The sequence below is a fragment of the Oncorhynchus masou genome, chromosome 1 (assembly GCF_036934945.1).
Source record: "Oncorhynchus masou masou isolate Uvic2021 chromosome 1, UVic_Omas_1.1, whole genome shotgun sequence".
NCBI lineage: Eukaryota > Metazoa > Chordata > Actinopteri > Salmoniformes > Salmonidae > Oncorhynchus > Oncorhynchus masou.
The window spans coordinates 40,509,307-40,535,810 of record NC_088212.1 but is presented as its reverse complement, the minus strand read 5'-3'; the positions used below and the strand labels follow the sequence as shown (position 1 = coordinate 40,535,810).

At 42.1% G+C, this 26,504-nt stretch overlaps 1 protein-coding gene across 2 annotated transcripts; it reads right to left on the bottom strand.

The window, feature by feature from the left end:
* Positions 1 to 117: 117 nt before the first annotated feature.
* LOC135544209 (dual specificity testis-specific protein kinase 2-like) lies at positions 118 to 26,465 on the bottom strand. Of its 2 annotated transcripts, none has more exons than XM_064971658.1 (10): positions 26,183 to 26,465; positions 23,211 to 23,326; positions 14,961 to 15,169; positions 13,408 to 13,529; positions 10,798 to 10,846; positions 8,463 to 8,612; positions 3,048 to 3,221; positions 2,808 to 2,891; positions 2,506 to 2,592; positions 118 to 2,064 (listed from the first exon to the last, which is right to left on the bottom strand). In XM_064971658.1, exons 2-10 carry the CDS (start codon positions 23,239 to 23,241, stop codon positions 1,948 to 1,950), a joined length of 1,023 nt encoding a protein of 340 aa, XP_064827730.1. In that variant the 5' UTR covers positions 23,242 to 23,326; positions 26,183 to 26,465; the 3' UTR covers positions 118 to 1,947. The 2 variants fall into 2 exon arrangements, with proteins under 2 accessions (XP_064827730.1, XP_064827737.1); XM_064971665.1 differs by having other exon boundaries at positions 14,961 to 15,166.
* Positions 26,466 to 26,504: the final 39 nt, after the last annotated feature.

Here is a 26,504-nt window from a genome sequence, read left to right as displayed (position 1 = left end):
ACTTTGTAAATTAACTATGCCAATGACCAAGCTTCAAAGAGCTTCGGGGCAGTCTGAAATCTGATTAGCATGGTCAAGAACACCTGACCGCCATTGATGATGTAAGATCCAATCTATGCCAAACACACATCAATCTTACCCTGTTCTAGACAATGTTTTTATTGAAAGAAGCAATTCATTTGTAAAATACATGTGAATGTTTCAAATATGACTTTTTTTTTCTTTAAACGCCTATTTTTCATTTCTTACAAATGTATTTAGCTTTTCAGAGTAATGGTACACAAAGTCCAAATAAAGTAAGAACTTCCTTCATAGAATATCACAAAGACCTGCCAGAGCGCGTGAGGGGGATATTTAATAATATTTTAAAAACCTAAAATTCAAAAAAGGAATGTCTAGATTGTTCAATTTGGGCTACTATTTTAATATGATAAAAAAATGCTCTAAAAATATACTGTCTCTACTCTTCAAGTGATACTTGAAACATCTGATTGAGATGAGCACACACTCACTGGTAAATACTGGTCACTTGGCAAGAGCATTGACTCCGCTGGAAAGTTCTCTCAGACAGTTGTTATTGGCTGACTTTCCTACATGTCAGCACTTTTTACATTTAAAAACTACAGGCAACGATGGGCAAGATTTACAGCCACATGTTATTCACTGACAAGAAATATCAGATTGGATATTGGATATCAAAAAGCAGTACCAGATACTGTAAATACCTGAATATAAATGTGCACATGTAGATTGCAAAAAAGAGGACAACTAAATAAATAGGACAGATGATTAAACATGCTGAGGACAAAAAGTGTTCCATTGTATATAAGAACATAAAATACAAATCAATTGAAATAAGATCATCGGCCAGGTGGAGTGAGCTCAGGGACAATGAATTGAGTATTACTGTACTATACCTAATGTTAGACCTATCCACTGTATGTAAAGTGTCACTGTGTTTGCTTAACAATAGCCAATAAGAAAAGGTACCCAATTTGATAGCACCCGTAGAGACATTTCAAGCTGAGGTGTGAGGTTACAAATCAAACTCTGTTACTTTGTGTACCCACCCACTGGCATCAGCCTGCCGTCTGCATTGTGCTAGCGAGCTGAACTGACGTCAGCAGGTCAGAATCGGCGCCGTGGCGATGTCTTTGTTGAGCTCCTTGTAGGCTGTGAACAATAACATCTCTACTCACAGCGCAGCTAACTGAACTGAGAGAGGCAATTTCACTTCTGAAAAGAGGTGACATGGAGTGTTGAACACGACGTCTCTCTAGCGCCTGGTCATTTAGGTAGAGTTGAATAAACAATAGAAACCAGAGCTAGATAGACAATAGAAAACAACGGGGGAAGGAAAGGCATCAACAGATGAATGTCTGTATCATCAACACAATACTGTCATAAACAACAACACAAACTAAAACAAAAAGTAGAAATATTAGATGAATTTAAGGAAGGAACGTTGAAATAAGGTGAGACATGCCGCTAAACAAAATGATGCCCAACTGCTATCCCTCTAGGTAAAATATTCAACTGCACACAAAGTGAGTGAACTGGTTAAGTAAAGCCTTCCAGCTTCCAAAGAGACCCTCTCTTCAAGAAGACACATATAGTATTTTCCATTCATCAATCCACCAGTCTTAAATTTGAAAGTTGTGGATCCACCCACAGACACATCTGTAGGTGCAGTGTAGGTAGGCACCGGCATAGAGGTCAGCTCCTATAGAGAGGTCATCCTGAGGATCTCTGTCCCCTGGCCCTGTGCAGCTGTCTATTGTTGTGTCCCAAATGGCACCCTATTCTCTAAAGGGCACCTTGTCAAAAGTAGTACACTATGCAAGGAACAGAGTGCCATTTGGGATTCAGCCCATATATAAGTACAGAACTTCCTCCAGATGGATGGGTGGGCGGGGGCGTCGGCCAGACCAGGCCAGCCCAGGCTGCTCACCCAGTGGTCTGCTCTGAGTTAGGGGGCGGGTTAGGGGGCGGCTCAAGAGTCTCAGCGATCTCCCCCAGTTCATCCAGCAACTCTATGAATGCCGGTCTCCTGAAGGACTCCATCTGAAAACACAAAGGAAACATAAGGATCCGTACTGGGCCTTGTCTGGGGTTTAAAACAAAATCAGAGCCTGTATACACAAACCGTCTCAGAGTAGGAGTGCTGATCTAGGATCAGTCTTTAAGATAAATTAGATATTTTGGACAGGAAAGACCTGATCCTAGATCAGCACTCCTACTGCTTTGTGAATATGGGTCCTGAAATACTATTTCTGACATATGAAGTCTGTCTGGCATCAGACCAGAGACAAAGAGATTTTGGCTTTCCATTTAAGTGTACACATAGCTAGGGCTCTATACTGGTCGTCAGGCTGTCAGCAGCCATGTAACGTTTACTACAGTAAAGTTATGGTACCTAATTCTGTATCTACTACAGCAAAGTATACTGTATCTGTAAGCAGCCATGAACCGTGCTGTAAAGTATATGGCACTGTGTCTACTCACCAGACAGCAGCTGGTTGCCAGCTCCAACACGCGCTGAGGACACCCGCTCGCCAGCTCCCTAAACGCACTCACATCCAGGCCATAGTCCTGTCAAACACGCACACGCACAGCAGACATTACACATGGTGCATACGGCAGAGCTTCCACCCAGGGTACACGGCAGACAACCTGGATCTATGTCTAGTCGTGCTCTATGTCTCCTGCAGCTCTCTATTCAGTATGTGTGTTTGTGTGAGTGTATATCAAAATGAACAGACGGTCGTGACGGTCGTACATAAGGCGAATACAGAGTTGAGCTTTACCTGGGTTCTTGGTAGAATCTCCGGGTCTGCAGGGATCCTTGCCAGTATTTCACAGAGTACAATCCCAAAGGAGAATACGTCCACCTAATGACAACACAGAACCACATACCAATCATCCAACCAACAATGAGCTGTGTTCAAACAATGAGAAAATGAAGAAAAAACAAATCTTTCCATTAGCCTCCAAAGAGTGTTCTTAACCACATCTTATCCAATGAAGGGTGTTGGTGGCATGCATACCTTCCGGTCATAGGGTTCCCCGCGAAGCATCTCTGGGGCCATCCAGAAGGCAGATCCCACCAGGGAGAGCTTCCTCTCTGGGTCTTTAACCGGCAACTCCACCACCTCTCTGGCCAGGCCAAAGTCTGTGACCAGGGCCTCCCTGCCCCGCGCTGTCACACGGATCAGACAGTTCTGCAGAGACAGACATAAGAAGTCATATGTTAGTATACAGTGCCTTCGGAAAATATTCAGACCCCTTGACTTGTTCCACAATCTGTTACGTCATTCTGTGGAGATGGGAGAACCTTCCAGAAGGACAACCATCTCTGCAGCACTCCACGATTCCGGCCTTTATGTTAGAGTGGACAGACGGTAGCCACTCCTCAGTAAAAGGCTCAAGACAGCCCGCTTGGAGTTTGCCAAAAGACCCTTAAAAACTCTCAGACCATGATAAACAAGATTCTCTGGTCTGATGAAACCAACATTGAACTCTTTGAGCTGAATGCCAAGCGTCACGTCTGGAGGAAACCTGGCACCAACCCTACGGTGAAGCATGGTGGTGGCAGCATCATGCTGTGGGGATGTTTTTCAGCGGCAGGGACTGGGAGACTAGTAAGAATCGAGGGAAAGATGAATGGACCAAAGTACAGAGATCCTTGATGAAAACCTGCTCCAGGGCGCTCAGGACCTCAGACTGGGGCGAAGGTTCACCTTCCAACAGGACAACGACCCTAAGCATACAGCCAAGCCAATGCAGGAGTGGCTTCGGGACAAGTTTCTAAATGTCCTTGAGTTGCCCAGCCAGAGCCTGGACTTGAACCCGACCAAACATCTCTGGAGAGACCTGGAAATAGCTGTGCAGCAACCTGACACAGCTTGAGAGGTTCTGCAGAGAAGAATGTGAAAAACTTACCAAATACAGGTGTGCCAAGCTTGTCGCGTCATACCCAAGATGACTCGATGCTGTAATCATTGCCAAAGGTGATTCAATAAAGCACTGAATAAAGGGTCTGAATACTTATGTAAATGTGATATTTCTGTTTATTTTTCATTTTTATTAGCAAACATAAAAAAAACTGTTTTTGCATTGTCATTATGGGTTATTGTATGTAGATCATAAAACATTATAGAAAAGGGCTCAGTGCCATTATCCTTACAAGGGAAGAGTATACAATGTTTTGAAAACGAGGGTGCCAATAGGTTTGATCCCTATCTTTCTGAGCGAGAAAAATATGTTGTTGTCAAACAAAAATATCTTTCTCTGAGCAATTGTATTAGTATAAAACAATATATATATATATATATATATATATATATATATATATATATATATATATATATATATATATATATATATATATATTTTTTGTGTGTTTTTTTTGAGTATACAATATAGCTCAGTATTTTTTATTTTATAGTCTTTTTTGCTCATCTTTGGCACCCTTAATAATCATTTTTGAGGTTACTTTATGCCATTAAGCAGACACTTTTATCCAAGGTGACTAACAGTGGTCTACATACATTTTCATATGGGTGGCCCGGTGGGAATTGAACACCCAACCCTGGAAATGCCACACTGGACCACAGTATCCACATCAATATACCAATAACATGTATCAATATATACGATATAGAACATGATTATCCCCAATACACAACAGTATGCCAAGACATTTCAACATGACATGGCTAGATCCAGCCGAATAAACAACATATTTAGGAGATTTCATTCGGCCCTTTTTTCCACTCCAGCAGTCCTGCCACCATTAAGCATTTCTGTTATGACATCTGCTTGCCAGCAGAGGGTAGTGTAACACTGTTATAGTACGATCACAGCAATAAGCAAGCTCTACCATGCCGCCACAAAACTTATTGAGTAAAGCAAATGTGTCTGAATATACAGACAACTCAACGGAACATTCTCTGACTTGGAATCTCACACATGATCCTCAACCTGATGCGTTCAACATTACACTTATCTGTAGGTCTACTTGATGCTTTAGATACCTGAGCAAATCAAATCAGGCGTTTTGAAAGCTGAGAAAACGTGATGACAGACATGTCATGGAACAACTCCTAATTCTCTCCATAGTATAGGCAGATAACGGTATGTGCCCCATAGGGCTCTGGTCTAGGAAATAGGGTGTCGTTTGGGACGAAGCCATTATGAAGGGGATACCCCAGACCAGACAGCCAGACCAGACACTCTTAAAGAGCCTGACTCAATGGAATCTGCACTCATCACCTCGCCGCCATGCTAAATGATTCAGTTCTGACCTGGGTTCTGCTGGTGAGCTACAGAGGTGATAATCCACCTGATTTGGCATCTATGCTTATAGAGAACAAAGCCCAACTGTGTGTTCGGTGGTAATTACCATAGCAGACTATTTATTGTAAGTGTGGAGAGAGTGCATGGGAGATGACTGGGGCCTGGGGTCAGTAACAGTAAGTAAGCTACTATAGAGGACCATAGATTCAATAGTGGAGTGGTTACATAAGTCGAGCAGGTAAAGAGACAGGCAGGCAGGCTGACAGGCAGAGAGACAGGCAGGCAGGCAGGCTGACAGGTAGACAGACAGAGGTAGTGAGAGAGTCAGGAAGAGAGGCATGCAGGCAACAAGCATGCAGGCAGACATGCAAGCAGACAGACTGGCAGAAAGACAGGGAGACAGGCAGGCAGGCAAGCAGACAGACAGAACTATGAGCAGGCAGACAGGGAGACAGGCAAGCAGGGCAGAAAGGGAGACAGGCAAGCAGGGCAGAAAGGCAGACAGGCCGAGAGACAGTCAGGTAGGCAGAGCGGTTTGGGTGTAGAAAGGCAGACAGACAGGCAGGCGGAGAGAGACTCAAGTCGGCAAGAAGAAGGCAGGTAGACAGGCAAGCAGACAGACAGGCAGACGGTGGTGTGGAGCAGAGACAGCCCAAGAGAGACAGACAAGCAGAAAGGCAGGCAGACAGGGGTGTGGAGCAGAGCAGGAACAGCTGATGAGGGAAAGCAGGCGGAGGGAGGGAGTGAGGGGAGGGCCCTGTTGGCAGACGACTCCTAAGCATCTGGATCCCATTATAGAGGGAGCCACAGGCCCTCTCTCCCGCTCCAGCGTTTCCATTCAGTAGCCTGTTATTATCTGGAGATCGCTCCAAGCACCAGACCTGACCGCTAAATGTAGCATGGGCCCTCACCCCAGAGTCAAAGAAAGGAAAAGATCTAGAATGGAGTTTGAGGGAAAATAAAAAAGGTCTGTGCCACTGGAACTCCGAGGAATTGGCATGAACTGCAACCAAGGCTGTGTCCCAAATGATACCCGTATTCCATATACAGTGCATTCCTTTTGACCAGAGCCCTATGATCCCAGTAGTGTACTATAGTGGATAGGGTGCCATTTGACATTCAGAGCTAACTCTGGATTCCAGTTACTCTTGTAAAGTTCACTAAAATGATCTATGTTTGCAATTCCATCCACCATGCCTTTCCTTACCCTGGTCATTTTACACTGTAATGACTGCTTCTACAGGAGAGATGTCAGAAGCCCTGCGCTGTGCAGCCAAACCTCATGTCTCTAACTGAAGCAGTGATTGGTTTAACCTAACATTACCTCTTCAGAAAATACACTGTACATGTCTTATTGGACATAGTGAATGACCTTGCATGTCTGGCTTGGATCCTTTGTTATTTATAGGCATGGAAGTCTCTTCTTTCACATGAGAAGATGCCTCGTCTTGTCTATAGGCTTCTGTCATACATCCTTACAGTGAGTGTGAAAGAGTGTGTGTGTGTGTGTATGTGTGTGTAATGGGCCTCTACTATTGATTCACTGCTCACTGATCCTACTTTCCCAGACTAAGCGAGACTGGCTGGCTGGATGTGTGTGTGTGCAGAGTTGGGTAGGTTACTTTTTAAATGTAATCTGTTAGGGTTACTAATTACCTGTCCAAAATTGTAAACAGTAACATACATTTTGGATTACCCAAACTTCTGATTACTTTCCCCTTAAGAGGCACCAGAAGAAGACAAAAAAGACCCATCAAACACATTTGGTATTTCATCATAGAGGTCTCTGGCTGTTTTGAATGTCATTGAGAAAACAGAAAGATGCCATAATGTATTTGTTTCTCTCGCAAACATCCTTTCTGAATTTAAACGTAATCAATTAAGTAATCATTTAGTTTTTCAAAAGTACCTGTAATTGGCTATTTTTGTGTGTGCTGGTAACGTAACTGATTACAGTTACAAGTTTTTAGTAATCAAATTACATGTAACTGATTACATGTAATCAATTACTCACCAACCCTGTGTGTGTGTGCATTCATGTGTGTGTACGTGTCTGTGTGTGTACAATAACACCGCTCAGAGTGGGAGGACATTAGCATGACAATGGACTGTGCTTGTTGCTTGGCTCCTCTGCGTAACATAACTGACCTGCACTTCTGTGGAACCTGGCAACCGGGAGAGAGAGTCAAATGTTTTTTCTACGCTGCTGTCTTCTCCACATGGGACAGAGTTATCCTCAGCTTCAGTCTAACTACTGAATGAGCCTCAATTCAACCTTATCCTGCATTGTCCACAACGGAAAAAAACCTATTTATTTAACATTTATTTATTCAGGAGATCAGACCTCTTTTACAATCGAGACCAGCCAGTGGGATCACAACATTATGCCACAGCACTGATGTTACAAACGTTTGACGTAAGAGTAGGGATTTTCCTGATGTCAAAGAGAGTAGTCAGTGGCTGTAGCCAGGCCAAAAGTAGCGTACTATATAGGGCATAGGGTGCCAATTCAGTGACAGCTAGTGTGTGAGATGACATCTCCTACTGTTTTTCCTGAGTGTGGACCTTCCTACTGTTCCTGTTCATAAATGGTTACCTTTTGGTCGATGCACCACAAATACGACAATAATCTACGTTTAGATGGGCGTGTAGTTTTCCTTTTTCAGTGACATCCCTGGTCTACTGTACCTTGGAGTTGGGGACCCCAGTCTACTGTACCTTGGAGTTGAGGCCCCTGACCTGCTGTCCCTTGAAGTTGAGGTCCCTGGTCTACTGTACCTTGGAATGAGGTCCCTGGTCTACTGTACCTTGGAATGAGGTCCCTAGTCTACTGTACCTTGGAATGAGGTCCCTAGTCTACTGTATCTTGGAGTTGAGGTCCCTGGTCTACTGTTCCTTGGAGTTAAGGAACCTGGTCTACTGTACCTTGGATTTGAGGTCCTTGGTCTACTGTACCTTCGAGTTGAAGATCCCGGTCTACTGTACCTTGGAGTTGAGGCCCCTGACCTGCTGTACCTTGAAGTTGACGTCCCTGGTCTACTGTACCTTGGAATGAGGTCCCTAGTCTACTGTATCTTGGAGTTGAGGTCCCTGGTCTACTGTACCTTGGGGTTGTGGTCCTTAGTCTACTGTACCTTGAAGTTGAGGTCCCTAATCTACTGTACCTTGGAGTTGAGGTCCCTGTGATAGATGTTCTTGTAGTGCAGGTAGATCATTCCCCTGGTGATGTCACAGGCCAGGTCCACCTTCTCCCTCCAGCACAGAGACACATCCTTCCTGGCTAACAGCTCTTCCAGACAGCCCCCACTCACATACTGCAACAGATAAACAACCCATCAGCCCCCACTAACAAACTGAGAACAGACCAAGAGACCAATCAGCCTCACTTACTAAAACAGACCTGGAAATTAGGTTTAAGTTCAAAGGAAAGGAACACTGCCACAACCTTACTCTCCAACCAATGTGCATGAAGTGAGTAGCAAACTGAAGTGAAGAGGAAATTCTTGGAAGTTGATAAAACTGCTTCATTATTGAAAAACCAACATGTTTTGGCTGCTGCAGGCCATATTTTCCCAGATGAAGGGGCTCACTCACAGACACACAACCCAACCTTATATACACAACATGACCAAAAGTATGTGGACACCTGCTTGTCGAACATCTCATTCCAAAATCATGGGCATTAGTATGGAGTTGGTGCCCCCTTTGCTGCTATAACAGCCTCCACTCTTCTGGGAAGACTTTCAACTAGATGTTGGAACATTACTGTGGGGACTTGTTTCCATTCAGCCACAAGAGCATTAGTGAGGTCAGGCACTGATGTTTGGCGATGAGGCCTGACTCGCAGTTGGAGTTCCAATTCATCCCAAAGGTTTTGATGGGGTTAAGGTCAGGGCTCTGTGTAGGCCAGTCAATGTCTTCCACAACGATCTCAATAAACCATTTCTGTACAGACCTTGCCTTGTGCACACGGGCATTGTCATGCTGAAACAGGAATGGGCCTTCCCCAAACTGTTGCCACAAAGTTGGAAGCACAGAATCATCTAGAACGTCATAGTATGCTAGCCCGAACCATGAAAAACAGCCCCAGACCATTATTCCTCTTCCACCAAACTTTACCGTTGGCACTATGCATTGGGCAGGTAGTGTTCTCCTGGTATCTGCCAAACCCAAATTCGTCTGTCAGACTGCCAGATGGTGAAGCATGATTATTCACTCCAGAGTGACACATTTCGCGGCTGAGCCGTTGTTGCTCCTATATGTTTCCACTTCACAATAACAGCACTTATAGTTGGAGATTTGACAAACTAACATTTTGGAAAGGTGTCATCCTATGACGCTGCCACGTTGAAAGTAAGTCCATTCCTTCAGTAAGTCCATTCTACTGCCGATATTTATCTATGGAGATTACATGGCCGTGTGCCCATTTCAGGGGGTGTCCATATACTTTTGCATAAAAAAAATCAAATTTTATTTGCCACATACACATGGTTAGCAGATGTTAATGTGAGTGTAGCGAAATGCTTGTGCTTCTAGTTCCGACAGTGCAGCAATATCTAACAAGTCATCTAACAATTCCCCAACAACTACCTAATAAACACAAATCTAAAGGGGTGAATGAGAATAAGTACATGTAAGTATATGGATGAGCGATGGCTGAGCGGCATAGGCAAGGTGGAATAGATGGTATAAAATACAGTATATACAAGTGATATGAGTAATGTAAGATATGTAAACATTATTAAAGTGCCATTATTTAGAGTGCATTGTGTAACGTGACTAGTGATCCATTTATTAAAGTGGCCAGTGATTGGGTCTCAATGTAGGCAGCAGCCTCTCTGAGTGAGTGATTGTTGTTTAGCAGTCTGATGGCCTTGAGATAGAAGCTGTTTTTCATTCTCTCGGTCCCAGCTTTGATGCACCTGTAGTGACCTCGCCTTCTTGATGGTAGTGGTGTGAACAGGCAGTGGCTCGGGTGGTTTTTGTCCTTGATTATCTTTTTGGCCTTCCTGTGACATCGGGTGCTGTAGGTGTCATGGAGAGCAGGCAGTTTGCCCCCGGAGAAACGCTGTGCAGACAGCACCACGCTCTGGAGAGCCTTGCGGTCGAGGGCAGTGTAATTGCCGTACCAGGCTGTGATACAGCCCGGCAGGATGCTCTCAATTGTGCATCTGTAAAAGTTTGTCAGGGTTTTGGATGACAAGCCAAATTTTTGTTGCGCCTTCTTCACCACACTGTCTGTGTGAGTGTACCATTTCAGTTTGTTTGTGATGTCTATGCCGAGGAACTTAGAACTTTCCACCTTCTCCGCTGCTGTCCCTTCGATGTGGTTGTCCATGATCATCTCCTTTGTTTTGTTGACGTTGAATGAGAGGTTGTTTTCCTAATTGTGTGCATGTGTACCGTACATGACTCAGAAAAAACATTAGCATGGCTCCTCACTTATCTCACTGGAGTGTGAACATGTCATGAATCCAAGTTGGAGAAAGTAACAATCACCTCTAATATGGGGTAGAGTTTATCTTCTTTCACACAGATCCCCAGATACCTAGAACGAATGGCAAAAACAGAATTATAATGGGGAAACATAATGAAATTCAGAATATAAACTACTGTTTAAAAGTCACTTAGGGTCACTTAGAAATGTCTGTTTTTGAATGAAAAGCTCATTTTTTTGTCCATTGAAATAACATCAAATTGATCATACAGTGTAGACATTGTTAATGTTGTAAATGACTATTGTAGCTGGAAACGGCTGATTTTTAATGGAATATCTACATAGGCATACAGAGGCCCATTATCAGCAACCATCACTCCAGTGTTCCAATTTTAAAAGGCTAATTGATCATTAGAAAACCCTTTTGCAATTATGTTAGCACAGCTGAAAACTGTGGTGCTGATTAAAGAAGCAATAAAACTGTCTTTCTTTAGACTAGTTGAGTATACGGAGCATCCGCATTTGTGGGTTCGATTACAGGCTCAAAATGTCCAACAAAGAACTTTCTTCTGAAACTTGTCAGTCTATTCTAGTTCTGAGAAGTGAAGGCTATTCCATGCGAGTAATTGCCAAGAAACTGAAGATCTTGTACAACGCTGTGTACTACTCCCTTCACACAACAATGCAAACTGGCACTAACCAAAATAGAAAGATGAGTGGGAGGCCCCGGTGCACAACTAAGCAAGAAGACAAGTACATTAGAGTGTCTCGTTTGAGAAACATTTTTAAACAGACGCCTCACAAGTCCTCAACAGGCAGCTTCATTAAATAGTACCATAGTACCAGCAAAACACCCATCTCAATGTCAACAGTGAAGAGGCAACTCTGGGATGCTGACCTTCTAGGCAGCATCTCTTGTGGACAGACAAAATGTTGAGAAACTCACCTGGGCTGCCGAGATGAACAACCTAATAAACACCATCCTTCACTGAAAGGTTATTACTAATTACATGAACAAGTCGGTCTCCATTTTATTATATTGCTCTGACATCGGAGCCTGAGAACATTGCCGTTCTTCAAACACAGTGAATTTGTCCCAAATGGCACCATATGGGCCCTGGTAAAAAAAGGGCACTTTGTGGGTAATAGGGTCCATTTGGGATTCAACCACCGTGTCTGAGGAAGGCCATGTTTTCACATCCTTGTTTGAGTAGTGCCCACTCACAGAGGGATGGATGGCCTGCCTGTGCCAGGTACATATTGTACTGGACTCAGATTCGCTTTTATCACGGCTCTCTATGCTCTGACATCAGCAGATAAACTGTGCTGTTTGATTCCCGCTGATACTGTGACCTTGCAAAAAGGCTAATAAGATTGCTTGGACAAACACTATGCCTTCACACCTTATGTAACCACTTCATAGGGGTAGAATGGGCCTACGTGACTATCAAAAACCATGCCAATCATTATCATATTTCCCAGCATGCTCTATTGTAGGTTTATTTTTTGAATTGTTTGTTTCAATGTGTGTGTTTTTGCATGCACATTGATTGATTGATTGATCTTACGCTACACAAAGATAAATAACATATATTTTTCTAAACTAATCCAATCTGTTAGTAGTTGGACCTGTTACAGAGATGGTTGTTCTCTTTTAGATGGTGTAGGTAGTCTCATTTATCAATTTTTCCTACCTTGGCAGTCATTCTAAATACATGTTGTTGGTGTTTTAAAACTTCAAATTCTGGGATATCCTAACTCTGCCTGTATTCCAATAGGAATTACATATCACTTTACAAGACAACATAATGTGGCTCGCCCGATGTGGCCTGTACACCAAAAGTTTCAGACCACTGTTAAACAACAAAATGTACTTGAAAGGCACACTGGGAAAAAGCCTTTACCATCCTACAGTGTTAACAATACCCTCAAAACGTTTTAGACGTAAATACACCCTACAGTGTTAAACAATACCCTCAAAAACGTTTTAGACGTAAATACACCCTACAGTGTTAAAACAACACCCAATTTTTGCCATTTAAAAGGAACAAACGGCTTTGTCACAGTGGTGGTACCCTAAACAAGCAGATTTGTACTTTTTCCAAAGGTACACTTTTGTGCCTGTACTAACTACCTTGTTCCCTAAGGTAGACTATTGGCACTTTTAAGGTACGAACTGCAAAGGTACAATCATGTACCGATAACTTAAGGTATTACAGTGACAAGCGTGTGTGCCCCTTTAAAGAACACATTTCTGAGAGTGTACAGCATAATATAAATCAAATCAAATTGTATTTGTCACAGACACATGTTTTAGCAGGTGTTATTGCGGGTGGAGCAAAATGCTTGTGTATATAAATATGTAAATACAGTATAAAGATAATGCAATATAACACAGTATAATACCCTATATTTTGGACTCGAATACAGGAACAGTATGCCATGATTCTGTGGTGCACTTAATAATATCCACCTGATACTATGCCTTCACAGCTTATCTAACCACTTCAGAGGGGTAATTGAACTAATTGAACTATTATATTCGTGTTCCATTGACATCACCACATAGAAGACAAAGCATACATTCCCTGCATTCCAATTGTTATCAATAAGGACATGTACCAAAATGTATAAGTGATCATCACAAAAAGGTGGGAGTAACGGACTAATACCTGACTATGTTGGGATGGGAGAGTTTCTGCAGTAGACTAATCTCACGCACGATGCTATCCTGGTCCACGTCGTTCTTATATATCTTCACCACCATCACCTTACGGGTCGTACTGTGAATCACCTTAGAGAAACAGGCAAGGGTTTACAGTTTAAAGGGCCAATGCAGCCGTTTTTATCTCAATATCAAATCATTCTGGGCAACAATTAAGGACCTTGTTATCAATTAAAATAAACAAAAAGGGCTAATAAGATTGCTTGGACAAACACTATGCCTTCACACCTTATGGAACCACTTCATAGGGGTAGAATGGGCCTACGTGACTATCAAAAACTATGCCAATCATTATCATATTTCCCAGCATGCTCTATTGTAGGTTGATTTTTAGAATTGTTTGTTTCAATATGTGTGTTTTTGCATGAAGATTGATTGATCTTACGCTACATAAAGATAAATAACATATATGTTTCAATTAAGGACCTTACTGTGATTGTTATCAATTAAAATAAACAAAAATAGCATCTCAGCAAAGAGCAATTTCACAAGCAAGAATTTTGCCAGAACTGTCTGGGAGTGGTCTGAGTGGGGAGGGAAAAACAGAACATTTGCTGTTATTGCCAGAGGTTTGGAACTCATTTTCTTATTGGTCTATTATTAACTAATTTACCGCATGGTGATGTCATCATGGATGGCCAGAACTCCAACCCACCAAAGAAGGCTGAAATTTCAGGCGATCTTTTCAAATAGCTCTTACACTGAAAGAGCATTATCATCATTTCCACAATCTCACAGTACTATTCCAACCTTACAGTGTGGAAATATGTATAAAACACAGGAAATACATTTTTTTGACTGCCCTGGGCCTTTAACCACTAAAAGACCTGCTCAAGACCTTGTCATGTAACGGTGTACAAAAAAAACAAAAACACAGTTAGGTGTCTGAAAGGAGCTGTTTTTGCAGGTAAATTCATTATGACCTCCATTAATTGACACTGCCCTCATTTTAATTCTGAACAGCCCCCATGGTTTTACAGTGACCTCTGATGTATTACCTCACCATCTCACTGGCACTGCTCAATTATATTAATATTTTAATGTGATTAAATCATCACATAACATAAAACAGATTAATGGCCAGTATTATCTCTCTCTACTCAGAACATCCAGTGTTCAACTCTAGTAGACTAATAGATTAATTCTGTAATCATCCCATCTGTCTTTCTCCCCAGGCCCATTCCACGACAAAATCTAAATGCATGCCATGTTACTCCTCCATTGGCTCTACTTCTGTACAGAGTACAGATTGGGGAAGTTATGTTAGCTGAAACACAGTGGGGTACCATTGCTCAGGCATCCATGATGGAGTGTAAGCTAATTGTGGAATGGCAACTACTGTATGTCCCAATTAGATCCAACCCACAGGATGTTTGCCCAAATGCATCCCAAATAGCACCCATAGGGCTCTGTTCTAAAGTAATGCACTATATAGGTAATAGCGTGCTATATGGGATGCATGCTACGTTCAATACAGATGGCTAGGGAGGGACCAGGTACCTTGTAGACTTTGGAAAAGAAGCCGCTCCCGATGAGCTCGGCGGTGAAGTTCTCCCAGAACTCCAGCTTGCGGACGGCGGTGCGGAGCTTCTGCCAGCGGTCCACATGGTAGTATTTGTCAGAGGACTCGCCGTAGAGCGTGGGGCTGGCGGGTTCCGAGGACACGTCCACGTCACAGTCACACATCCTGGAGTGGGGAGTGATGTCTGCTATGGTACACAAACACACACGAACATGAAGATGCAAGCACGCATGCACACACAAACACATGCACGCACACGCATGCACACACAAACACATGCACGCACATGCATACACGCACGCACGCACGCACACACACGCATGCACACACAAACACATACATGCACGCACACACACACACGCATGCACACACAAACACATACACGCACACACACACACACACACAAATGTTAGCCACACCCCTCACCTCTGTGACAGATTACATTGAAAGAAGGGCTGTCCTTAAACAAAGAGTCTGCAAAACCCCCCAAATAAACCCATGCAGAAATAAAGTACAGCGGATGAAAGACAGAGCAGATTAGAACACGATAATTCAATCACACACTCGTTAACTAGATGGGAGGGAAAGTGCCTACCCTTCATGCCTCCCCTTTATGGAGTGAAACAAAGAGACAATAATGGTTCCCTAGAATAGAGAGGAGCAGGCCTGGTCAGTGCAGGTGAGAGACTGTCGAGTGTAGCCTTCTCTAGTCACGTAACTTGTTTTCCATCTTGGCTTATCATAAAAAGAAAGATGGAGAGGGGTTCTATTTATTTTAATGAGATGATAGGAGTGGGACATGTAGCCCACACACAGGATGAGAGGGAGACATTTGGCAAATAAAATGTGTTATTTTGATTTATCTGGAGATGTATCTTTTATTAATTTGTAACCCGTTTTTTCCTCATAAGATGATGTTCCTCGATTGCATTCTTTATAAAATGTCAGTGTGTGATTCCATCTTCAAGGTTCTTAGGCCTTCTTTCACCAAGCCCTTATCAGACAAACACAAATGATTGGAATCGCCTGTCACAGGAAACTGTCGCTGAGAAGAGAACACCTCTAACAGGAAGCTTGTGCAAAAAACCAAACCACACTGTCATTGTTTTTATAGCAGTAGGATAGGCACCTATGATGTGTGGCACAGACATGTGGTTTACAACATACATAACTGTCCACCCCTTACAACTGTAATGAATGCGATGGAGAGACAGAGTGCTGGTTTCAAGCGCAGGGCGAAGTAGGTGTTTATTAGCAAGGGACCACAGGAAGAGGCAGGTAGCTGGGTCCAGTGACAGGCAGAAGGTCATACACAGGGATGCCAAAAAGGTAACAGTACAGGCAGGGAAAAGGCTAATAACGTAGTCCGGGAGATCAGGCAAGGGGTTGACGACAGGAAATCTGATAGGCAAAAGTACAGGCAGGGAATAGGCAAGATGTCGTTAGTGAGGATGGCCAAAAACTACGATACACAGGAGGACTAATGCAGAAATAAAACAGAGCTCTGAATAGAACGTGTAACAAAACATCACAACGACGGGGTGCAAAGAACTGAACTAAATAGTGTGTGTAAATGACATACAGGTGTGTGAACAGGTGATTGGGATCTGGAGAGTGAGCTGCATTCAGGGGATCAATGTGTTTGAGAGTGTGAGTTGGAAGCAGACAGTATTTTCTCTGTTGATTCAAACAAAGTTTATTGTACAAGCAATGTTCACCCACTGGACAATCACAACCCTCTAAGCACGTCACTACATCTTAAAGGTTCTTAACTTTCGGTATTGGGGGGGGGGGGGGGGGGCATAGTTAAGGGCAGTGGGAGTTTGTTTTCCAGAAAAACAAACCCAGTCCTGACAATGACACCAGTGAACAGCACAGACTGACATGCTGACACAAGTGTGAATCAAAGCTAGCCCACGCACTCTTTTCAGCTCAACTGCACCGCCTCAACCCAACTGGCTGTCAGAGAAAACACTTACAGTGCAGCCTTATGTCACTCACTGACAACCCATGGTATATCATAAAGACACCCTCCTCAATCACAGTTACTTTCACAGACACAGGCGGACGCATCCAGACTCTCATCCACCTCCCGTACAGCACCCTAGTCCCTATATCGTGCATTACTTTTGACCAGAGCCCTAATGTAGTGCACTATGTAGGGGATAGGATGCCATTTAGAACACTGTTTTGCATGAATACATGTTGGTAGATTAATCAGGCCATTGTGACAGGCCTCCTTAGTGTCACGTCGGTCTAAAAGGGTCGGGAGACAGGCGCAGGAATAGGTTTTTTTTATTGACCCAAATTACAGCGCGCCGTGTAAAGGCACCGGACCAAACAAACACGTATACAAAACACAGGGTTGAAACACAAACAAACAAAAATGCGAGGAGTACCTCGAAGAAACATACAAGTGCACAATGATACCACACGGGACGAGACCCGTAATCATCGGCACAATACAAGCGGCACGGAAGCCAAAACAACACAGCACAGGCGACCAACAGACATTAGAACAAAAATCGACAGCCTAATAGTGAACCAAAGGGCACATTTATACAATTACTAATCAATGGGAATGGGGACCAGGTGTGCGTAATGACATAGCTCCGGAGGGATCCATGACACTTAGTATCAGTTTGTTTGCACTTCATGTTAATTGAGCGTGAATCTCGGTGTGCAAACAACAAATCTCTGTCTCTAAACGGAATTTCATAATGTTGGAATCAATTTGTGTTTACAAATCTTTTTTTTGGGGGGGGTTGGTCTATTTTTAGCTTTATCTTACAAAGTGCTTTGTTACTGAGCCAAGAGTTGCAAAAAAGGTATCGCTATATACTACTTTAGATCAGGGCCTTCGTTAAAGCGATCTCCTGTGGAAAGGCCTGTTATCACACAAAACGAGTTTGACCTTTGAGTAAGTGTCCGACCACAGAGACCTTTATGAGAAACACCACCAGTGGGAACCGCCCTACTGACGTCCCACCTACAGATAAGGAATGTGAGTTATGAGACTTTAACAGTGAGATCATTCCACACCGGGGTGAGGCTGTCCCTCAGGGGAATGACTCTCTTTCTGAGGACGTTCCCGCAGATCTGACTGCTTTCTCAGTTCAGGGCAGAGAGAGCGGGACAATGTTTCTAGTGAATACGCTGTGTGATAAATGTGGCCATCGAGAGAGAAATAGAGTCAGAGGCATCTGAACGAAACCCTTCAGCGAAGCCATTTCCGGACTGAGAGTAAATCACGTCACCGGGTGATGTTTGAAGGGACTACGCCGCCTTCGTCACAGACGTACAACCGTCATAAGTTTCACGACAGAGATTCTGATACGATCCCTGACACTTTCGAGCTGCAACCTTTCACACACACAAAGAAAGGGGCTCTGCCACAGGAGCCCTGGTACTTCCTGTGTACGTCTGCAGTTCTGTGATCAACACAGAAACAGCATGGAAGGATCATGTTGTGTGTCTCTACAGCTGATCAATAGGTCTGAAACATACAGCCCCCAGCCAGACCACACATATCTGTGGCGCTGACTGTGCTCAGTATCAACCATAAGTCACCGCACATAGGTGGAACATGCCAAAGCCACTGTCCTTTTGCATTTAAAATGTATGTGTGTGCCATACATGGCGGTCTGTCTGAGGTTGTCTCTACGTTTGGGTTCCTATTGAGCCGTTTGGGTTCCTAATGGCCCGAGAGTCCAAACCAAGGCATAACTCAAAATGAGATGCTTTCTAGAGAAATACAGAGCGAGAGAGAAAGAAAGAAAGAAAGAAAGAAAGAAAGAAAGAAAGAAAGAGAAAGAAGAGAACTGAGAAATGTATACTTTCATTGAGAACATTTCTGCCATGAATAAGGTAGGTAATTGCATCAGTGTTGCATCTCCTCTGTATCTTACACAATGTATTTCCTCAGAAAAATCCCATCGTATTTTCTTGTTATATCATTGTGTGGTCATGTGGGTGGGACCTCTAGTATCTCGCATTAACCCGCTATTGGACTAGATCTCAGTACCAGCAGCCTAAAGCAAAGACCAGAGATTTGCCTGGAACTCTTAACTACCAGTCAATCACATTTATTTTAGATAGCCACTTTTTACATCAGCAGTTTTCACAAACTGACATAGGCCTATTGACATCCATTTCCTCTGTAAACAAAAAAATACAATGTTACTTAAGTGTGGAACAATGTGTATACACTGTGCACGGTGCTTACTTAGCTATAATCCCCTGAAACTCAAACTAATTCCCAGTGCCTAATCAAATGTACTAGGATTATGGAAAGAAATAATCAAGAGCTTGTTAGATTAAACAAATGATGGTCACATGAAAGAAAAATTGTGAATTTAGCACAGTATCTGTTGCAAGAATAGAGCATATTAATAATGTCAGACAGTGTCCATAAATATGTGAAGATACAGTACCCCTGGAAGATACAGTAAAACAGGGTTCTATATAAAGAAGTAGCTCGACCGTAATGCTGTGCAGTACACGCATTTGCCATTAATGGCCATGCAGCGAGAGCATCAGAAAAGGGCCATGCATCCCTTTGAATCCATTGAATTATTTGGAGGGCATTCTCAGCTCTGCCTCAAGCATCTCTTCACCTCCATTGTTAGTCAGTAACTCTATCCATTTAGGCCTTTCTCAGGCTGTCACAGACTCTGCACTGGTTCACCGCCTCAATGGGAGGCATGGTAGCAGGTACCCAGGGTTTAATTATTAAGAAGCTGCAGAAGAATACCTACCTGGCACAAACAGCCTAAATCTAACCTATATATTCCACGTATTAGGCTACTCCCAATGAACACTATCCAGTCCAGTCAAAACTATATAAGCGCGTATACACTGAGTGTACCAAACATTAAGAACACCTTCCTAATTTAGAGTTGCATCCCTCCTTTGTTCCTCAGAACAGCCTAAATTTTTCGGGCATGCTACAAGGTGTCAAAAGTGTTCCACCTGGATACTGGCCCATGTTGACTCCAGTGCTTCCCACAGTTGTCAAGTTGGCTGGATGTCCTTTGGGTGGTGGAACATTCTTGATATAAATGGGAAACTGTTGAGCGTGGAAAAACCCAGCAGCATTGCAGTTCTTGACACAAACCGGTGCGCCTGGCACCTACTATCGTACCCCGTTCAAAGGCACTTACATCTTTTGTCTTGCCCATTCACCCTCTGAATGGCACAAATACACAGTCCATGTCTCAATTGTCTCAAGCCTTAAAAATCCTTCTTTAACATGTCTCCCCCCTTCATCTACACTGATTGAAGTGGATTTAACAAGTGACATCAATAAGGGATCGTAGCTTTCACCTGGATTCACCCGGTCATTCTATGTCATGGAAAGAGCAGGTGTTCTTAATGTTTTGTACTCTCAGTGCAACTTTGCTTAGATGCTGTAGGATAAAAATATATATATTACAATTGAATTACATATACAGTATAGGCAGAGACGAAATCGTATAAAAGGCACCCTTACTTTGAGAATGAAGCCTTGTTTACAAATGATACTGATGCAGACTGTGCAGGCCCACAACACACTGTAGTTGTTAACAGTTGTGGAAACGCTGGCTTTGCTCATCATGGATCAATTGTGCACTAAATGCTTTCCGGTAGCATAATGACTTTTGAGAACAACACAGCATTGTGGGACGGGAGGGAGTAGGATGATGTACAGTATGGGAGGTCGCACAAAATGTCAGCAGGACACAATGTAGCTCTGTCCCTCTCCAACTTGTGTATGTCCTAAACGGCACTATATTCCCTAATAGTGCACTACTTTTGACCAGGTCATTCATAGGGCTCTGGTCAAAAGTAGTGCACTATATAGGGAACAGAGTGCCATTTCAGACACAGCTTTGTCCTGTCTCCCAACCGTGCATTGGTCAAACAACCAACTGGATCTAGGGTTTGTTTAGGAATTGACATTTAGTGAGGGAGGAAGTATTAGGAACTTTGGGAGGGTAAAGAACAGCCTTGGACAGTCTTGGACGGGAGACGCTTATAGGAAGGAACAACATCATTTGCAAGTCCTCTCAGATGAGGGAAGAGTGGCGTGTCAGTGGGAATAAATGAAAAAACCTCATAGAAATAGTTTTGGGTGTTTAAATACACCACCGGATACATAATTAAAAATACATACATAATATAGTGCACAAGTAGTGTTGCCATTTGGGATGACAACAGACGTACAGAAACCTGAGGTTATCCCCATGCATCCTTCTCTATGTAACATACACTGTGACATCTGTGTGTGAGCTTAAGGCTAAGAAGTTAAAAGGGCAGAACATACACGTTGTAAGTCAGTCTGCCTACTTGCCCAGTAATATGGAAATCCTGGTTCAGAGGAGGACAGACTAAAAAGCCTCAACCCCTCTGATTACATCATCATAAACAACAACAAACCCAGAGAGGGGAGGGATTTATGCCAGCCCCTCCCTCCTCTGAGTCCCCTCTCCTGACTCCTCCACCTCTCTATTTCTCTCTCCCTCCCCTCGCTATCCCCTCCCCTCTGCTCCAAAGTACTAACCCCCACCACAGACAGGCTTCACGGGAGCCAGGCCATTTGTTTCTACGCTGGTCAGATGGCAAACAGAAACAGAAAAAGGCCCTGCACAGTCTCCATGGCTTCTGTGAAAAAGTATGAAAAATGTACGCAATTACTACTATAAGTCACTCTGGATAAGAGCGTCTGCTAGATTACTAAAATGCTAAATGCTTTGTAAACATCCACTTAACAACCACTTTAACAGAAAATGACAATTTCCAGCAAGTCTTCAGGGCACGTAATCATAAAGTGTCTCAGGGTCAGAGTGCTCTGTTTAAGGATCAAGTTATCATTTTTAATTACCGGTATAATGACTGGACAAGGGGACCTGATCCTAAATCAGCACTTCTACTCACTCTGGTCTGGCCCCAAGGGCTATTTTAGATGCTCGATGTCTCTAACGTGCCAGTACATCACTCTCGTCACATTTATTCACCTGAGGCCTCATTCATAATAATGTTCTTAGATTTATACTTGAACTTAGTCGTAAGATCATTTCCACGTCAAAGTAAGGCTTTTATAAATAACTACCTATATGTGGTTTTCTGCGTAAGTCATATACATAAGATCAAAATGGATGGAGTCTGTTCAGAGAATGAGTCTCTGATCTCCAGGAGGATAGATGTATACAAGTAACAGGGTAACAGGACACTTTCCTGACTCAACACCTCTGAAAAAGGTTAGGATATGCAGAGGAGAGGAGTTTCTATATTAGGACAATGCACCCTACTCCTTGTGGGCTCTGGTTAAAAGTAGTGCACTAGGGAATAGGGTTCCATTTGAGACACACATTAGTCACACAATATGAGAGACTCAATGTCTAAACAAGGACACAGGGTGAGAAACTGAAGCTCCATGCACATACGCTATGATCATAAACGCTGCAAAGCAGGCAAAATATTTGATTTAACTGATCATTTAGGATATAAAACAGTTATGTCTAAAGCTTCGTTTACACTCTGTGCTAACATGTGAGTTTCGTGATCTGAGCAATATGATCCAATCACTATTTGATCAAGGTTTGTCGAGTCTACACATTGCATTAAAATGTGTCTCATCCATCCACTGTGTCCACATTGTGACCAGATCAACTGGTGCCTCTCTGCAAATGATTTGAAAGATATTATTTCAAAATAATATGAATGTATTCATTTTGAGACAATTACTGATGCCATGAGTCAATGGTGCTACATGTCAATGATTTTAGAGGCCGGTATAATGATGATTTAAATAGTCTGACCCTCCAGATCTGTTTACAATTGGTTGATATCCAGGCACAATGCATGCTGACTACCTCTGGAGCTGGTGAGGAAGATCTGATCACAATCAGATCACAATGTGTCTTTTAATTGTCTACACCTGTCTAAAAATGTGGCACAATCAGAATGTGGACCAGATCAGGACAAAGAGTACATGTTAGCACCAGGTATAAACAGGGCTTAAAGGGTATTATGTCTAAGGAAGTATCAATCAGACTCATAGGCATATGATTAGGAGTAAAAGCAGGCCTTAGGATACAAATTCAAAGCACTACTTCTGCAAAGCTGTGAAACTTTCCTATATTACACATAGTTGTCATGGGAGAATCATAGGATATGACGGCAGGGGATTTCCATTGCAAGGGAAAATAGAAGGGCTAAGAAAAAAATGTAGTTTTTACAGTACTTACTCCATTGATTTAATAAGCTATTCATATGCATCTTGAGGATGGGTGAAAATGCACTGGCTGTCAGTCAGTACAATACCCAAGCCAGCTGGGCAGAAGCTATAGTCCTTATCCAGAAGCTGGGGGAAAACCACATACATGCAACAATGAACACACACAGACCCAGGACTGTTACTGTACAGTGACAAACATTAGGCTTTTCTTTCGTGCAGGCAACATTTAGAGGCAGGCATAAACATGAATTCAATAGGCAACCTGTTTCATTCACTCATTTTGACATTTTTTCAGTAATTAACTATTTAAAGCTAAAGTCTAGGTATGTTATTTTTATGAAATACGTCAAATATTGAAACACAATGGCATTGCACATCTCACTATTAATATCCTCACTATGATGAGGTTGTAATGTAAGGTTCCTATTATCATTTTCATGTCCAAATCATCCTAAAGTATCAAAACATGACTGTGTAACTCAATGAATTTACGTATAGATGATTTAGATATGATTTGGAAAATGCTAATATAGGTACCATTGATTGCATTAATATCTTTCTAAACAAGTGTATAATTTATCTTTAGGCTCCCTAATGGTATGTAAACGGTGCTTTCAGTATTCACTCCCTTTAACTTTTTCCACGTGTTGTTATGTTACAAGGTAGGATTAAAATAGATTTCTTAGCCCTATTCCATTTCTTTTTATCCTTAAAAACTCCCTAGTCCTTAACGATGACAAGCATGCCCATAACATGATGCAGCCACCCCTATGCTTGAAAATGTGAAGAGTGGTACTCAGTGATGTGTTGTGTTGGATTTGCTGCAAATACAACACTTTGTATTCAGGAAAAAATACATTCTTTTCACATTTTTTGCCTTATTGCAAACAGGATGTTTTGGAATATTTTTATTCTGTACAGATTTCCTTATTTTCAGTCTGTAATTTATGTTAGTATTGTGGAGTAACTACAATGTAGTTGATCAATCCTCAGTTATCTCCGATCAAAGTCATTAAACTCTGTAACTGTTTTAAATCACCATTGGCCTCATAGTGAAATCTCTGAGCAGTTTCCTTCCTCTCCGGCAACTGAGTTAGGAAGGGTGCCTGTATCTTTATAGTGACTGGGTGTATTTATACACAGTCCAAAGTTTCATTAATAACTGCAACATTTTAAAAATGTATTTAACCTTTATTTAACTAGGCAAGTCAGTTAAGAACAAATTATTATTTACAATGACGGCCTAGGAACAGTGGGTTAACTGCATTCTTCAGGGGAAGAACAACAGATGCTTACCTTGTCAGCTCTGGGATTCGATCGAGCAACCTTACCACTAGGCTACCTGCCGACCCTCCCACCATGCTCAAAGGGATATTCAATGTATGTATGCTTTTAATTTTTAACCATCTACCAATAGGTGCCCTTCTTTGTGAACTATTGTAAAATCTCCCTGGTCTTTGTGGTTGAATATGTGCTTGAATTTATTGCTCGACAGAGCAGATAATTGTATGTGTAAGGTACAGAGATAGGGTAATCATCTAAAAATCATGTTCTACTAAGCTAACATATGGAATTGTTTTAAAATGGTCATACCATGGATCATTTAACTCTTTGATTTGGAATTTTAGGACCCCTTTAGATATATAACAAAATATTCACTAATTATTTGATAAAATATTGAATTTGGCCTTTCCTACTGTAGCCCATAAAAATAGATTGAATAACAGATTCCTAAACGGCAAAAAGATACAGTCCCAAAAAATAAATCATGAGGAATAAAGTTTTGCAGTGTCCTACATCTATGAGATATATGAAAGCTAAGGAAATATTTTTCGGGTGACACATATTTAACCCCTTATTTTGTTGGCACAAAACTACCTCCATATTTCCATTAATTTGGAAATATGAGTCCCGTGACATTTGTAAAGGTCATAGAGCAAAACGGAGTCTCATCTTTCCATAGGGTGGCCAAACTGTTCGGATGCTACAGACGTTTTCCCGAGAAGACCAATTTCTGAGATGTCTCCTGGTCTGACAAACAGTTCTGTAGCTCTGCCACTTTCCACCACAGATGTGGTGGATTGAGGCGCAAGCCATGCAAATGTAAAGATTTTGATGGGGACTTTTGATATTATTTTCATTATATTGACACACAGGACCGTCTATAGACTCTTAATTAACCACTACTATTGTATACCGAGTGAGTGCATGCAACTTACTATGTGACTTATTAAGCACACTCCTGAACTTATTTAGGCTTGCCATAACAAAAGTGTTGAATAGTTATTGACTGATTACATTTCAGCTTTTCAAAAAACACAATTCCACTTTCACATGATGGAGTATTGTGTGTAGATCAGTGACACAACATCTCAATTGAATCCATTTTAAATTCAGGCTTTAACACAACAAAATGTGGAGTGTATAGATCTGACTTCATTAGCTTATATACTTTATATATATATATAACCTTTTCTAAATGACAAAATACTAGATACATTTACCTTAAAATCGTTTTGAAGGATTGACTTAAAAAATGTAGATGAGAACGATTACATTTTTAGTTGAGAAAGAGTTGTGGCAGTCAGGGGGAAGTTTTAGGAAAGATTGGTGACATAAGGAGGGTTTCTATGATAATTACAGGGGGGTTACCCAGAGGGCTAGTTGCCCCAAACTACCCTATCTAATAAAATATTACAATTAAAAGCAGGATTACAAAAGCAAACTACAGCAGGCTATATGACAAATCTTTAAAAAATGAGATTAGATTTTTGAATAGGAGCCAGCCATTTGCCCAGTCATCATCGAGGCTATTTTCTATGCCTTAGTGGTATGCAGCCTAATCTTCAAGTATTCATTCAATCAATGAATGATTAGTTGTTTTAAGAAAAACAAGGGCAACTTTAGGCTACAACTCCAACCTTTGATACATCTATTTACGACATACACATACTTAATTGGTATAAATTCTAGCCTACTTACATGGTTATAACAGTCCACTTCGTTTATAAGGCAAGTAATGTGATCTCCCAGAAATGTCTTGATTTTATTCTACACAGGATATACTATATTGGGCACCGAATTCTGGGCGAGCTTCACTGTTTCCGTGTAGGGTGTGCGGCTCTTCAGTCTCCAACCAACGCACTCGCGTCATGCAAGGTTCACAGTCTGAAATCGGTATGGCGACGGGGGGTGAAACAAACTCGATGAAATACATGTTTGATGGTTTGTCTTAGGATCCAACTTCCATTACGTCGGTTGAAATGGCTCAACTCAGTCTCCACCCACTCTACAATAAGAGGCG

Bases quoted from the DNA above. Each gene is read 5' to 3' on its own strand.
- LOC135544209 (XM_064971658.1), bottom strand. From the start codon at position 23,241: ATGCATATGAATAGCTTATTAAATCAATGGA. The intron at 2,593-2,807 runs GTAAAGCTCAAC...CGTGTTTGACAG, and splicing joins AGATTCTACCAAGAACCCAG to GACTATGGCCTGGATGTGAG. The intron at 2,065-2,505 runs GTGAGTAGACAC...TTGTGTTTTCAG, and splicing joins TGGCAACCAGCTGCTGTCTG to ATGGAGTCCTTCAGGAGACC.